This window comes from Hyaena hyaena, unplaced genomic scaffold (assembly GCF_003009895.1).
Source record: "Hyaena hyaena isolate Hyena2069 unplaced genomic scaffold, ASM300989v1 scaffold_3, whole genome shotgun sequence".
Lineage (NCBI taxonomy): Eukaryota > Metazoa > Chordata > Mammalia > Carnivora > Hyaenidae > Hyaena > Hyaena hyaena.
This window is the reverse complement of record NW_024080635.1, coordinates 6,869,931-6,886,325: the sequence shown is the minus strand read 5'-3', so window position 1 is coordinate 6,886,325 and position 16,395 is coordinate 6,869,931. Positions and strand designations below refer to the sequence as shown.

The 16,395-nt window shown below is 50.3% G+C and overlaps 1 protein-coding gene across 1 annotated transcript; it reads right to left on the bottom strand.

Moving 5' to 3' along the window:
- Positions 1-3,723: 3,723 nt before the first annotated feature.
- On the bottom strand, positions 3,724-15,854 carry TRIM63 (tripartite motif containing 63). Its single transcript, XM_039232477.1, has 9 exons — positions 15,566-15,854; positions 14,564-14,736; positions 11,570-11,738; positions 10,700-10,795; positions 9,300-9,533; positions 8,535-8,557; positions 8,072-8,196; positions 5,317-5,388; positions 3,724-3,773 (listed from the first exon to the last, which is right to left on the bottom strand). The coding sequence occupies exons 1-9, from the start codon at positions 15,722-15,724 to the stop codon at positions 3,763-3,765; spliced, it is 1,062 nt and encodes a 353-aa protein (XP_039088408.1). The 5' UTR covers positions 15,725-15,854; the 3' UTR covers positions 3,724-3,762.
- Between the last annotated feature and the right edge of the window lie 541 nt (positions 15,855-16,395).

Genomic DNA, 16,395 nt, shown 5'->3' with positions numbered 1-16,395 from the left:
GGAGCCCGACACAGGGCTCAATCTCATGACCCTGGGATCACGACTGGGAGTCAGACACCTAACCAACTGAGCCACTCAGGCACCCTGACACATGATTATTTGAACAGCTGGAAAATGGAGTGTGGATCCCTGACAATTGGATAACTCACCTAGCACTTTGACCAATTCTGTGTGGCTGGGATGACAAAAATCGCTCCTTAAAAGCCAGAGTGTACCCCCACCACATGGGGTTAACTGTGGACCCCCACAGTTAACTATCTTCTTGATAATTTTATCCCATAGCCATATTTGCCCCAGGAACTACCTCTGTTGATATAAAATTGCAAATAGAGCCTTTGCTAAGCATACAATGGCCATCTTTAATCAAACTCAACCCATAGTTACCCACAGATTCAAAAGGTAGCCCTCCAAAACCGAATGGCCCTTGATATCCTGACTGCAGCTCAAGGAGGAACTGAGGAACCTATGCTTTATTAAAACACAGTGTTATATGTATACTCCTAGTAACTGCAAAAGTGTGACAGGGTGACTAACTGACATAAATACTCATATTGGCGCTTTAAACGATCTCTCTCTCTCTCTCTCCTTTAATGATTGGTTAACCTTCTGGACTGAAGGAAGATTTTTGTCAATTATCAAAGGGCTCTTAGTTGGGCTTCTTTTTCTTTTTGTTATTCTATTGACACAGCAGGTTATATCCCTAGGGCAAACTGTCCCCACCATTAATGACCATCAAAACCATGACAATCCAAAACCTGATTCCTCTTTCTCAAGTAACATACATCTAAAACTTACATCCAGGGATTGAGTGTATCATAAGACTCTGCAGGAAAAAAAAGCCACTTGAACCTGTCTGGACTGGCCCCTATCAAATCCTCCTGAACATTCCAACAGTGGAAAAACCTAATGGCTTCTCCCTGCGGATCCATCTTTCCAGAATCAAGACTGCTCTGGCCCCAGATGAGGAGCCACAGCTGTGAGCTGGTTGGAGATCTACACCCATTATTCAAACCAGACTTGGGTGATAACACACTCAGAGGCTGAGAAGCCCATGAATCCGTCCCATTGCCTCATTCAATCTCTCTCATTCAATCATTCTATGATATTGTCTTAGAAAAACTCCCTAAATACCTTCCTCCCGAAACTCTCACATGATTTTTCCTTCCCAACTCCAAGACTTTGTTCTCAACGTTTTCTTTCAGGGTGACCTTTCCAAATTTACTTGATCAGAAATCATAACTTACCTGGATCGTCCTCCCATCCCCCAACTTTGATGTCCTGCTCTCATAAAACAATCCTCAACCTTTTTTGGGCCAAGCTTTGTTTTTCTCATCATAACCTTCTTTTGGTTTCCACCTTCCGGGCCCCTGCAACCAAGGGATGGTTTTCCTAGAAAGAAACCTGTTCATGGCTATCCTAACTCCTTCCCTTCTTAGGACCCCTGGCCTCAATACTCCTACTTATAATTATTGATCCCCCTCTCTTTAATCTCTTTATTAAATTTGTCTCTTCTAGAATCCAACAATTCCATATACAAATAATGGCTCAGAGCACCTAGGTGGTTTAGTTGGTTGAACGTCCGTCTGACTCTTGATTTCAGCTCAAGTCATGATACCAAGGTTGTGGGATGAAACTCTGTGCTGACTGTGGGGTCTGCTTGGGATTCTCTCTCTTCCCTCTGTTCCTCTCCCACTTGCTCTCTCTCAAGTAAAAATTTTAAAATAATAATATAATAAAACACTTTTTGTAAAGTGAGCTCCCCAGGACACTAGTTCTAGAGGATGTCACATGAATGAATAAGTTGGAAAATGCTGTGTTAAATATTTAATTTATGGGGTCCCTGGGTGCCTCAGTCAGTTAAGTGTCAGACTTCGGCTCTGGTCATGATCTCACAGTTTGTGAGTTTGAGCCCCACATCAGGCTCTGTGCTGACAGCTCAGAGCCTGGAGCCTCCTTCGGATTCTGTGTCTCCCTTTCTCTCTGCCCTTCCCCTTGCTCATGCTGTCTCTCTCTCTCTCAAAAATAAATAAACATTTTAAAAGATTAAAAAAATATTTAATTTGTCAAAAAAAAGGAAGAGACAGTATTTCAAACACCATGAATTAGATGAACCAATCATTGTCTAGAGTTAAATAGTTTCCTTTATGGCAAGATTGCTCCTTGTCTTTATATTGCTGCTGTGTTCTGAATGTTGGGGGAGGGGGAGGGGCTACTTTGGCCTTGGTCATTGCGTCATCCCCTAGCACTGGTGGCTGTCTTGATTTCCCTGGAGGAAGTCTGGTGGGGCCCAGCAGAGCCACTTGTGCCCACAGTACCCATGTCCACCCTGACTGGACTAGGGCTCTGCTCACCCCACCACCTGCAGGCCCAGGTGCATCCGGCCTCCCCTGCAGCTGCCCCAAGGGGTCAGGTGGTGCAGCCTGGAAGTACAAGGGCCTTAACACTCTGACAGGCAAACTTCGATTCTGAGACAAGAGATGAAATTCCCTCATTCTTCGCTCTGATGAACTGTGTTGAGTCGTATTGGGTTCTTTATGACCTGCTAGAAACATCTCACATGACTGAGCAAGGCGGGGATGCGGGTGGGGGTCTCTTGGTGAAGCTGTGACCATCTTAGCAATGGGACACTTCATAGTTGCTTCTCTCTTTTCCTGCGTAGCTTCCACTTCCCCTCATTCTGGCTGCCCTGGGATTGCTTCTAGACGAAAGCATTTTTTTCTTTGTATGTTTATTTATTTTTGAGAGAGAGAGAGAGAGGGAGAGGGGCAGAGAGGGGGAGAGAGAGAACCCTAAGCAGACTCGGTGCTGTCAGCACAGAGCCCGATGGGGGGCTTGAACTCACAAACTGTGAGATCATGACCTGAGCTGAAATTAAGAGTCAGATGCTCAACCGAATGCGCCACCCAGGTGCCCCGAGACTAAAGCATTTAAGCTTTGCTTCAGTCTCTGGAGAACCAGGGAACAAGGCTTTGAACCTGTTTCTTGGAGCAGATTTTCCACAAAGCTCCCATTGGGAAATGCTAATTTAGAGAATTCCTTCTTCAGTGGGATAGAAATCCTGCCTGGCCCATACTGTCTGCCTCTGGCTGCACATTTCCCATCCATTCTTTTGTTCATCCTCTCCGCACTCTCCTCTCTGGGACAATGTGCTGAATGAAACCCCAGCTCTTATGGTAATAACAGAAAGAGAGTGCTGTGCATTTATTGAAACAACATATAACACAAACTCAAGTCGCCATCCCCTGTGTCAGGGACAGCCATTGACATCTGTACAAGTACAGTATCCCTTTCTAGGCCGGTGAGTGCTACCCAGCCCTCCCTCTGGGGAAAGGAAGAGGGAGCTTTAGCCTGGCTTCCCTCCCCTCTTCCTAACAACGGCCAGTCACACAATGACCAGGCCTTATCATACAAAAGTTCCTTTACAAAAAGCACCAATTGGCATACATATACAAGTATATACAAAAAATCACATTTAAAAAATGTACAAAATATTCCATTTTGCACCAACGTAGAAAAGTGTCCTGTGTGGTTGTTTCAAGCACGTTTCCGATTCCGGTTCAGTGGCTGCTGGACACGGGGGCGGGGGGGGGGGTGTTCCTACTGCTAGTCCCTGCTCTCTGAACAGAGAGAAGACACACCTTACCATTGCCCCTCCAGGGACCCCGACCCCTCCCACCCTGGGCCTGTCACTGAGGCAGCTGGGCCCATCCCCACCCTCCCCAGTGTCTCTGCATCTAGAAGGTCGATCCCTCCTCCAGCTCCTTACTGGTGTCCTGAAAGAAAAAGACCAAGAAACACAAGGTGAGATGGGGCACAGGGCAAGCAGGGCTTACCAAGCGACAGCGACAAAATGATGAGACTCCAATTCCTGCCTGGCCTCTTCTTTCTAAACCCCAATAGAATTTAGGTGTCAAAACACCATGGAGAGCACATCGCGTACAAAACTCTAGTAGTCTGTCTTTTTCAACTGGATTGGAATTGAGATCCAATAGTAACTTGGCCTGAGAAATAATTTTAGCAAACATGTGCTAATTAGCAAACATGTCCTTTCTAGGTGCCAGACACGGCATTAAATGATTATCTAATTTACTCTCCTTTTGAGGCCAGTAGTATTATGTCCCACCTACAGAGGAGTAGCCCAAGACTCAGAAACGCTGTGAACAGTTCAAGATTATACTGCTAGCATGGGGCACCTGGGTGGCTCAGTCAGTTAAGCATCCGACTTTGGCTCAGGTCATGATCTCAGGGTTCGGGAGTTTGAGCCCCGCATCAGGCTCTGTGCTGACAGCTCAGAGCCTGGAGCCTGCTTGGGATTCTGTGTCTCCCTCTCTCTGTCTGTCCTTCCCCCACTTGTGCTCTGTCTCTGTCTCTCTCTCTCAAAAATAAACATTAAAAAAAAAAAAAAGATTATACCACTAGTCTGTGGCAAAGCTACAGTTCAGAGCCCAGTTACTTACAACCACACTCTGAGGCTCCGAGAATTTTCTAAATCACATGGGTGATCTGGTGCCTACAGGGGCCAGCAAAGGACAGGAAGGAATAAAGCAGGCAGGCTGACAGTGATGGGCTGAGCAAACTGGCAGGCGCATGTCCCCATCCAAAGGGGGCAGTCCCTGCCCAGAGCCAGCTTTCTGGGATTTGGGAGAAGGGCAAGGTGGAAAACCAGATTCTCAGTTGAAATCTCCTTTTAAAAAACAAAGAACAAACAAAAAAATCCCCCCCTCTCAAATCTCCTAATTTTTAAAATGTTGGCAACTATTAAAAAAAATTTAGAGGCACCTGGGTGGGTCAGTCAGTTAAGCTCCTGATTTCTGCTCAGGTCATGATCTTGCAGTTCCCAAGTTCGAGCCCCATGTCCTGCTCTGTGCTGACAGCTCAGAGCCTAGAGCCTGCTTCGGATTCTACGTCTCCCTCACTCTCTGCCCCTCTCCTGCTCACATTCAGTCTCTCTCTCTCTCTCTTTCTCTCTCTCAGAAATAAACATTAAAATAAATTGTTTTTAATTTAAACATTGTGCTAGTCAAGCAAAACAACTCAGTGCCCCTCCTTGTCTTTGATGTCTGTTACACTCTACTGCTCTCCACTCAGGAAGGTCATTTAGATATAAAATGACCTTTTTTAAATTATGATTAGATTAGGGTTTTTTTTTCCCCCTCTAAGGTTAAAGGGAATAGGACTTTGCCTTCAAAAATGTGTCAAACACTTATTGGGACCATCACTATATACTGGCATCGTCCCCAGAGCACTTTGCACACAGTCAAAATTTCATGTAGTTGAATGAATGAATGAATGAATGAAGGTAAATGGATTTCTTACCCTCTTCCTTTCCCTCTGTGGACTCTCCCTCTTCCTGATCTTCTTCTTCAATGAACTCTTCCTCTTCCTCATCTGCGTGTGACAAAGAATAATTGTATTAGGACGGACAAGTTCCTCAGAGAAGCTGCTCCAAGGGGCACCAGGCTGGAGACGGCACATCTCCAAACCCCTTCCCACACCCAGTTGGGGCCACAAGGCCATACAGTGACATTGGTGGCCCCGGAGGTGATGAGCTTGCCGAGCCTAAGCTGCAGAGGGCCCTGCTTCCTCCTTCCCCCAGCCTCCTCCTTGTTTCCCACCCCCCTCCAAGGGAAAGGGGTTCAAGACACTCCTTTGCTCCACTAGCAACAGCAGCTCCCATCACTTGACCTGCCAGTGACCGGAGGGGACTCTGGGAAGCACACTTTGTGCTTGGGCACCTTTCTCATTAGACAGGTACGTATCACCTGAGGAGAATGGACAAAAAACTCTAATTCTCAGGGATCAGAGTCCTTGTCTTGAAGGAATTTGCTCAACCTTTGAAATCTGCTTGCCTAGCACTCCGTGTCCGCGTTTCCTCATTCCACAGCCTATGGAGGGGTGGCCGTGTTGGTGGGGGACACTCCTGGGGCCATCTGCTCCACAGCTCTCTGATGCTGAGCCCCAGACAGGCGGCAACTGAGCCGCAAAACTTGTGTCCTCACCTTCCATCCTGGGCTGTTGGCTCCAAGCTCCACTAACAGGGGACATTTCTGTTCTCCACCCCCCTCTCCCAAGCCACCTCCTTAAAGCTTTGGGGCCCTGAGGGGGTCACCGCAGAGCCAGAGCATTTGTCCAGAGTATGTAGGGAGAGGTTTGAAAGAGTTTGTGCCTCCAAAGTGTCAGCCCAATTCCTGGCTGCGTAGCTGGGGCCTGTGCATAACCCATGTGTTTCTGTTGTTTTTGCTGTTTCATTATTGTCACAATTAACTACTCTTGGCAGCATTTGCTGGGCACTTACTATGTGCCTAGTGACAAGTCAAGCCTCTTAGATGCATTGTCTCAGAGAATCCTCACCAGGGTCTTGGGAGCCAGACGGCCCCTGGTGGAGTCCGTGGGGCTACTTCCTTCCTGTGTGGCCTCCAGCAAATCACTGACCCTCTCTTGGCCTTATTTCCTTAACTACGAAATGGAGATGACAACAGAAACTACCTCATGAAGTTAAGTGACAGAATTTATGTCACAGGCTTAGTGCCTGGGACATAGAAAGTGCTCGATAAATGGTAGCTGTTGGTGGTACCCTCCCCCATTTATACCCTCAGTATGAAAGAACTGAGAATCCGGGCGATCATGGAAGGCAGTGAAGGCCCCACAGGGTCATGCTGTTCGCACAGTGCGATCCACTCATGACTATCTTAGCTTAGGGAGGGTAACAGAGGAGCAGATGACCCATGGTCATGGACATACCCAAGTCCCTTGGCATCTCAATTTCGGGAGGCATTCTGTCCTTACCCATGAACGTGATATTTTGGGGTTCTGAACACAGATTCAACACCAGATTCTAGAAGCTTGTGGGAGAAGTGCCAGCTCTGTCTTTCTCAGTTGGTCAGTGGAGCATCACCTCTCAAATCAATACAACATTCAGCAAAATTGGATCTACTGTCTTTCTCTGTTGCTAAATAGCTACGTTGCAACTGTGTGACCTTGAGCAAATTATTAAATCTTTGCTCTTTATCTGGTTTCTTCATTTTCCCTTATTATTATTATGGTTATACTGTTATGATTATTATAGATCCTCTATGATAGAGTAATTACAAACAGAAATGAGGATACAATACAGGTAAATTAAGGTGTGTAAGTATCAGAGATGTAGCATTAAGAAGCTGAAGCTAAGACCAGCTTTAGGCAATCACTGGGACATGTCTAGTGACAAACTGCTCCTTATTAATATCTTATTTGTGGCAACAGCACCATGATGTGGTCATTATTAGTAGGTCCATGGATTTTTTGCTTCTTGTTTTGTTTTTTTTTTTAAAGTGGGCTCCATGCCCAACCTGGGACTTAAAGTCACAACCCTGAGGTCAAGAGTCCCATGCTCCTCCGATTGAGCCACCCAGGCACCCCTCAGGGGCCCGTGTTTAACTTAATTTTGAAGTTAGAAAATGCAGCTCAGGGGTGCCTGGCTGGCTCAGTCAGTGGAGCGTGCAACTCTTGATCTTGGGGTCATGAGTTTGAGTCCCACGTTGGGTATAGAGATTACTTAAAATAATAAAAATGTAAAAGAAAGAAAGAAAGAAAGAAAGAAAGAAAGAAAGAAAGAAAGAAAGAAAGAAAGAAAGAAAGAAAGAAAGAAAGGAGGGAGGGAGGGAGGGAGGGAGGGAGGAAGGAAAGAAAGGAAGGAAGGAAGGAAGGAAGGGAGGGAGGGAGGGAGGAAGGAAGGAAGGAAAGAAAGAAGGAAAGAAAAGAAAGAAAATGCAGCTCAGAGAGGAGGAGGGGCTCACCAAAGGTCACACAGATAACAAGCGGTGGAACCAGGATTTGAACTCAGTCTGCCCGACTGCACTTGCCATGATCTTTCCACTGCTCCATTGCTTCCCAGCAGTGGATCCATACATAATTTATTGAGCACCTATTATGTACCAGGCACTGTACTCAGCTCTGGGCTCATCCAGAAGTTGGCCATAGGAGTTTGACAGTTTGCTAGTGTATCAACCTGTACACTGGGCTCGGTGGAAGGGAGGCAGATGTCCAGGGGTTGAGCGGGGAAGTAGGTGCATGGCATAGTCACCCCCTTTACCTGTTCCAAAGTCGATGGCCCTCAGGGTATCTGCTATGTGCTCTAAGTCCAAAGTAAAGTAGTCCATGTTTTCAAAGCCTTGTTCTGTCTTCCCCAGTTGGCAACCCTTGGAAGCTTCCACAATGCTGTGGGGGAGGAAGAGAGAAATGGGGGGTGGGGGTAAGATTTCTGGGCCTCAGTGAAAGAAGGGGGTGTCTCAGCTCCAACCCACACCAGTGCACATACTTGTGCCCACACCCAGGCCTTGCACCTAAAGGCTCCCCCTGGAGGGTAGAGTATTTCCTCTCCAGTCACAAGCAGAATGGATGGCCCAAGAAGACAGGGCATGCAAAGACCAGGAAAGCTGGCCCCGGGGTGAGACCCTCCCAGGAGACCTAATGCAAAGGGGGAGGCCCGCTGGACAGAAGTCAGAGGCCCTGCTAGGAGCTGGGGTCTTAGATCATAGCGCTAGAAAGCCACTGACCTTTTGATGAGTTGCTTAGCACTCTGTGGGGGGAAAGAGAGAGAGCAAAGGTTAGAACTGCAGGAGACGTAGCCCCAAGAAATCAGCAAAGCCAGTCACTGTACCACAGATGGGCACTTGGTGCCAGTCGCTGGCCCAGTCGTGACCTGCTCCCTGCCCTGAGTTAAACAGAGCTTGTACCTTTTCCCTCTGTGCATGGTCTACATGGGGTTTGGTCATCACCCCAGGACCCAACCACCATTGTGGCAGGAAGCTTGGATTTTAGGGGTATCATTCTAAACACTCTTAAGCCCCCAAATCTTCAAGATGAGAATCATACCCTAGTCACCTTTTTATACCCAATATCTTGTTTTCTACAGAAAAATTGCCTGTATTTCTGAAGCACATACTGTGGACCGGCTTTGGGCCTTATAGCTGATCCTTTTGTGTCTCCCCTCAACAAGCTTTTCTAGGGCAGGGCTGTGTCTCATTCATCTCTGTGGCCTACAGTCGGTGCTCAATAAATGGTCTCCACATGAACAGCGTGTTTTGTAGCTTACAAAACCATTTCACAAATATCCTCTTATTAGATCCGCATAAAATCAGTTAGGAGAAAGGAAGGTAGGAATTGTTGCATGCCCATTTTATAGATGAGGACACTGAGGCTTAGCGCCTTCAATGGTTTGCCCGGGGGCACATGGATGACCAGTGATGGAGCATGACTTACACCCGGGACAGAGCTGGTGAGTTGGCCTGACTCGCCCACACCCTCCTAGTCCTGCTCACCAAGAGAAAGATGGCGCCACCAGGCTCGTCCAGGGACTGGATGGCCGTCTCCACGAGCTTAGTGGACTTGTCCAGCTGCTCCCGGTACTGCTGGATGAGGGCCTCAATGAAGCCAAGCTTCTCCTCCTGCTCCCGCGTGATCCGCTGCAGCAGCTCACTCTTCTTCTCGTCCAAAATGGCATACAGAAGGTCAAACTTCTGGCTCAGCTCTTCCTTCACCTGGTGACTGTTCTCCTGTGGACAGACACCTCAGAGTCACATCCTGTGGGGTCCTCCCCCCTGTCCCCAGCACTTCCCTCCTGGGTTGGGTGTGCTAAGAATAACAGGTCTGAAGCCGGAAGACAGAACACAAGATAAAGGCCGAGCAAGAAGAAGGCACTTGCCGAGGTGTCGCAGCTAGTGACGTTTGGAGGCTGGTGTCATGGAGAAAGCTAGCCCCTTCCTCAAAAATAGACTCCAGGGTCAGATGTGATGATGGATTCTGGGCTTCCTGTGTGCTCCCAACTCACTCTCTTCCCATCCCCCTCCCCATTTTACGACCAAGACTGGATTCAGGAAGCTCTGCATCAGCAGGAGCAGAGAAGCAGGTCCTCCTCATTGCGGCTCCCTGCTCTCCAACGCAGATGCTACATCTTAGTTTCCTTACCTGTAAAATGGTATAACCATAGTATCTCATCAGACTGGGGGGTTCTAGTATCCTCTATCAGACTGGGAGCACCTCATGAGTAGTAACGATGTCTCCCCCCTTCCTTCGAGCTCATCCTTCCCACAACTCTTCCTCCGCTAGGAGTTTGATTGTCCATTCCCCCCTTCTCATCTCCAGGCCCCACCTCGGGTGCAGATGGAAAATCGTGGGTGCTTTTACAGGGACAGAAAAGTTTCCTTCTGCCTCTACAGTGTTGCTACTCACGGTGTTGTGGTCCGTGGACCAGCAACTGGGGCACACCCCAGGAGTTTGTTAGAAAGAAATACAGAATCTCACGCCTCCTACCAGACCTACTGAATCAGAACTTGAATTTTAACAGGATGCCAGGGTGACCTGAATGCACTTGTAAGCCTGAGAAGCTTCAGTCTACAGCACACCCACGGCAAGGCTCTGAAAACTACAAGTGCTGAGTGAATACTGAGAATTATTGTTGGGCTGTTCCCTGAAGTCCAGAACCAGGTCTGTCTTGTTCACCATCCCATCCCCCGGTGCCTTTGGCAGGGCCTGACACACAGCTGTGTTCCAGAAGCATTTGGTAAACAAGTAGAGGAATGGATCAGTGGGTCCTCCTCCACCATCCCCGCCTCCGGGCCCCAACCACTAGCGACAATCCACAGGTGAGACTTCAACCCAGATGCCAGGCTGCACCGGGAGGCTTTGGACTCCCAGAGTCTGAAGCTCTTCTTCCCCTCACCTTGGTCACTCGACAGGAGTCCTCCAGCTGCGTGATGATGGTCTGCACTCGGTCGTTCCCAGCCACCAGCATGGAGATACAGTTACTCAGCTCAGTCTAGATGGGAGGAAGGGGTGGGAGATCAGGAGAGAAGAGACAGAAATAGTCTCAGGGCCTGTCCTCTTGAGAGTAGCACCCTCACTCCCCTCTCTGCTAGAAAGAGCCTCTTGCTGAGATGCAGCTCAGGGCCAGAGCAGATAACATCGGAGAGATACCACATCCCTTATTTTACAGATGAGGCCCAGAAAGGGGAAACGAGTAAAAAACACAGCAAAACACTGGCAGAGGAAAGGCTTGTTTCTAGGAAAGAAGGAATGCAGGAAAGAAATAGAGTTGGAGAGTTCTAGAAGAGAGAGATCAAGAGAAGAGTGAGGGGACAGGGAAGAAGCATCCAGAAAGAGGGGACACAGTTTCATGCATGGATGGGATGATAGGGCTCCCGCAGGTCTGGGGGTCAAGGGAGAGGGCTCTCCGCCACCCCCTGCTTCAGGAGAGGTAACCAGCACAGGAAGAGTTATCTGGGGCCCAAGGCACACTGGGATGTAAACGTCGTGGCCTGAGAGGACCCTGGTGGCCTGGCCCAGGGGTCCAGCCTCTCCCCTGTGGCCACACCCAGATGCTCTCAAGTGGCTCTAAGTATAACCCATGAGCTCAGCCACCTCTCCCAGGAAGGCAAGAGCTGCTGTCCCTGCGGCCTGGGAAGTCCCTCCAGAGGGACTATTCCTGAAAGGCCGGCTCAGCAGATCTACAGGGATCGCATCCACATCCCGAGTCCTCTGGCCATGCCTGGCAGGCCCGGGCGGGGGGAGAAGCGGCACCGGCCAGTAGTACCTTTTGTCCCTGGAAGACGCTCTGCAGCGGGGCCACCTCACAGGCCTTGTGTGCCCCAAACACCTTGCACATGGAGCACGTGGGCATCTCGCACGTGAGACAGTAGATGTTGATTTTCTCATCTTCGTGCTCCTTGCACATGGGGTGGTTGCCCTTCTGTAGGGGCCGGCTGCAGGGGAGAAGAGTCACGAGTCACACAAGTCACAGGGCAGGGGTTCCCAGTCCCTGTCTCCTCCCCAGCTCCAGGTGGCCACCCCAGATCTATGGGCTGAGCTCTCCGTGATTGGCTGCCCCAATCCTTTTCATGTTCTGGGGACTCAGAACCAGGAAAGCCAGTGACACCAAGGCCACCCTCATATCCTTGGCCCCCCAAGCTCTGGTGAAGGAGGACCCTTCCCGTGCAGGACATAGGAAAGGTGGTAGAGTCCCAGAGTCAGAACTGGGGACATTTTTGAGAAGAGGAAACTGAGCCCCAGAAAGGTGAATTGACTTGCCCAAGGTCACCCATCAAGTCAGGGCAGGAGAGGCAAGAGCGCATCAATCTAATTATAGTCCCTGTAGCTCTTGGTTACTACAGGCCTGACTCTGAGCAAAGCAGTTTATACTCATGGCCTCACTGAATTCTATATTTAATCCACCAGACTGTAACCTCCATCACCGCAGGGGAATCTGCCTATTCTCTTCACCCCTGAATTTACAGGGTACCATGTGTGGCTTGGAGGAGGTGGGGAGAATCTGTCAGTAAATATGTCGTGAGGGTGTCATCAGGCTCAGAGAAGGAAGAAGTATATGTGCCCTAAGCCACACAACCAGAAAGAGGGCAGCCCAGGGATGACTAAGAGCTCGGCCTCAGCCTTGATTTACAATCCAGGAAGTCTTCCCAGTGTCCAGTTTTCTACTTCCCAAACACACATTCTTTCTCCCTTGGCCGTTTTCTTTACTTAGGGACCTGACGTCTTATATGTGCTTTTCTTGGGGTATCGGTTACTTCCTACCCGAGGTTCAGATTTTTGGATCCAGCTCCTACTTCCCCAGCTGGACGATACACTCATTTACACCCAACACCATGTCTATACCACCTCTGGTTTCCCAGCCCCTAACACAGCGAGCATCTCATAAATGTCAAATGGTGACTGCCCCCCATCCCTGCCAGTGCCTCACCCCTGACCAGCTTTGCAGCACTGATCACACCCCCAGACATTATTGTCTCCTCTGGTTCTTAAATAAGCCCCTCTCCAGACTTGTCTTTTTTCATCTTTTAACCCAGCCCTCCTCTCCACCCCCTCCCGCCCCCAATGCCGGCAGGGGTCGCTCTCCACCCTTTCCCTCCCCGCCCAGGGAATTGAGCTCTGGAATGGCAGTAGCTGCAGAGGCGTAAGATCCTGAGGGTCGGGTGCCCGTGCCCACTGCCATCCCAGATGCCCATTCTTCCAAACACAGCAGCTGGGTTCAAATCCAGACTGTTCTGCCACTCACTCATTTTATGACCTTGGGCAAGTGACTTCACCTCTCCGAGGCTTGGTTTTATCCCAGAGCTACTGGGGTCATGGCAGTTAGCTGCAATGAATGTGGGGAGCCTGGCACAGAGCAGACCCCCCAAAAAGGGCAGCTATCATTGCCATTCAACTATGCGGAAAGGCCTTGAAGTGTTCAAATATAACACGCTCCTCATACGCCCACACTGGGGCTGGGGAGGCTACTATCTAGCTGCAATATTGGTTTCATTACCGTGATAATGAGCAGCAATGTATCTGCACTTTTGTGGTGCTGAAGTCCAGCAACATGAGTGGCAAGAGCACTCAGGACTGTTCACCACGGAGTCAATTACACAGGCTCTCTCTCAGCTTCACCACTTGCTGGGGAGCCTTAGACCAACCTCTGACTCTCTGAGCCTCCGTTTCCTCGTTGGAAAATGCGGCTCAGAATGCCATACCGATTACTGTGAGGATTGAACAGGGACCATGAATGGAAAATGCTTAGTGCAGTGCCTGCACATAGGAGGTGCCCAATACGTATTTGATATTTTTAACATTACCCATCAAAGCCTTATTTGACAGTCACGGTAACAAACCTCACTGTCCCCTTCCACAGACAGGGGATATGAAGACCCAAAGACTCACCAGAGATCCCACAGTACATCAGTAACAGAGTCAGACTAGCAGACGGTTCCCCTGAGCAGGACTTTTCTCACTAAGATTGTTCTGTCTCCTCTCCTTGGGCAGGACACTGCCCGCAGGCAGGTCTGAGTGACAGTTTCTGACCAAAGGATGGATGTGAGGACAGCGGCCTGGGAGTCTTGTCAGGTGCCTGGATTTATAAAGATCTCCCTGGTGGCCATCTCCATCTCTCTCTCTCTCTCTCTCTCTCTCTCTCTCTCTCTCTCTCCCTGAGGCAGAGCTGCAGGGCGCATTACAAACAGGGAGACTTGGGACCAGATCTGCAGGATCTATACCCAGTCATCCCACTTCCCAACTGAGAAACCTTAGGTAACTGACTTTACCTCTTTGAGCCTCAGCTTCCTCATCCGTGAAATGGGGATGATAAAAGTCATGTCTGATCCACAGGATTGTTGTGGAGCAGCAGGAGGAAGCATCCCCAGGGCCTGGGATGATAGCTGTGGCCTTCACTATGGAGAAACTGGCGGTGTTCTCTCTGGGCCCTTTTCTCTGCCTGTCACAGCCACTAGCCAGCCCGGGGGCCTTCCTCTCCCTCTCACATCTCGCCCTTCCCCTGGTTCCTGTCTCGGTCTCTCCCAGGAGGGCAGCCTGAGGTCGGGGCCCCTTCCCATTCACTGAGTGACACCGAGAGCCAGTGCTGGGGATAGGAATGAGCCTCTGTTCTGCCTGAGGAAGAGGGACACGGCTCTCTGGACTGGCCAGTGCAGCTCTTCCAGCCAGGGCACTGGATCGTGGGCAGATGGGAAGGGGCCTGGGAGAGCCGGGCGCAGTCCAGCTGGGGAGGAAGGATGGGCCCCCAGCAGCAAAGCAGACTGACCTGGAACATTCCTGCTTGTAGATATCAATGATGTTTTCCACCAGCAGATTCCTCTGCAGGCCGTACACGCCGTGTCGATCCATGATCACCTCGTGGCGGCAGGAGGGGCAGCGGAAACGGCCCCCAGACATGGACACAGAGCCAACCCGGTTGGTCCAGAAGGGATTTGCGGCCTGAGGGTGGCAAGGGCAGAGGTGAGGCCTGAGACAGTCTCCCATTGTCCTTCTTCCTGCTTCCCCCAACCAATGTGTCAAACCATTCGACCTGGAGCTCCCTGTCCTGACAGGAGAGCCAGCCCACTTACACGGGGAGCACCTGAGAAGCAGCAAAGCAGTCAGCGAGTTTGGGAGTCAGCAGACCTAGGTTCAAGTCACGGCTATCCTCTGAATGACTTTGGGCAAGCAACCTTCTCTCACTCCAAGCCTCCCATTTACCCATTCATGTAGTGGGCAATATCTTTACAGCCAACTACTAGGCCTGTTACTTTAAAGATAAAATAGTAAGAGACCATTTCATCAAGTGCTGCTTCCCAGCCAGGACGCCCCTCCCATTCCTTTGTTAAGGAGATGGATCCCTTCCAGCCCCTTATTAGAGGGAACTGACTTGAAAGGGAAGATGCCTCTATTGCCCAGTGCCTCTTGGCCACCCCCCTCCTAAGCCCTGGGCCCCCTGCCACCTGGGAACTGGCTCCAGCCCCAGGGGTCTGGTTTCTCTCTCCTGCCTCTCCCACTTATCGCTTGAGGCATTTGACTCCTGATTGGAGAGTCAACTGCTGCAGGCAGGGTGGGGAGGGGAAACACGCGTCATGGAGAAGGAATGGGGCAGCCAGAGCTGCCTCCGAGCCCCTCTCCTCAGCCCAGAGGCCTCTGCAGGGGCTGCGGTCTAGACGGGAGAAAACCAGCCCTGGTTTAGAAGTCCTCGACTAAGAGAGAATGGTTTTCGCCACAGGAACACTGAGCGGCCACCTGGGGCCCCAGGACGGGGCCGTGGCCCAGCACTGACCTGGAAGATGTCGTTGGCACACTTCCGGCAGAGGTTGTGCTGGCAAGGCAAGATGACCACTGGCTTGGTAAACATCTCCAGGCAGATAGGACAGATCAGCTGCTTCTCCAGATTCTCCATGGGGTTCCCGTCCTGGATCACGCTTGATTTATAATCCATGCTGTCAGGAGGTTTGAGGTTCACCTGGCTGCCTCCTTCACCTGCCTCACTCTGAGTCGACCTGGGGTCTTGCCTTGGTCACAGAATACCCAGCCAGAGCCTCTTGGCCTCCTTCTCCTGGCGCCCGAATTCTGTCTTGGTCTGAGGTCCCTCTGATATTTATAGCTGGGTCTCGGTCACATGAGCCCCAGGAGGGGACCAGCTGAACATTCCGATGCCAAGTGGCTGGCTGGGGCTTGAGTTTCCTCCAGGCCTGAAAGACCGGCCCTCTCAAATCACATGTAGGGATGAGAAATCACTGTTCTCCTGGGAGGAGGGTCGTAAACAAGAACAGCCTGTTCGTGGGCAGACGTGGGGGGAGGACTGGGTACCAGAGTTTCCTGCAGAAACTAGTCTTCCTCCCATACCAGCCTGGTAAGCCAGCCGTGGGCCCCAAGGAGCGGGCCACTGGGGTTTGCAGGGTTAATAGCCAGTGATTCCTCACTGCCCTAAACCCCCTCCTTTAGAGTACTGAGTTGCTCCCAAGTACTGAAGAAGAGGAGTCCGGGCAGCCCTTCTCCCTGAGCACAGCATGTTGCTAGAGACCTTCAGACCCCACCCCAGCTAGCCCATCCTGCCTGCGTCCACTGGCCACTAAATTCACTTTGATGATGAAAGGGCTTCCTTGAGAC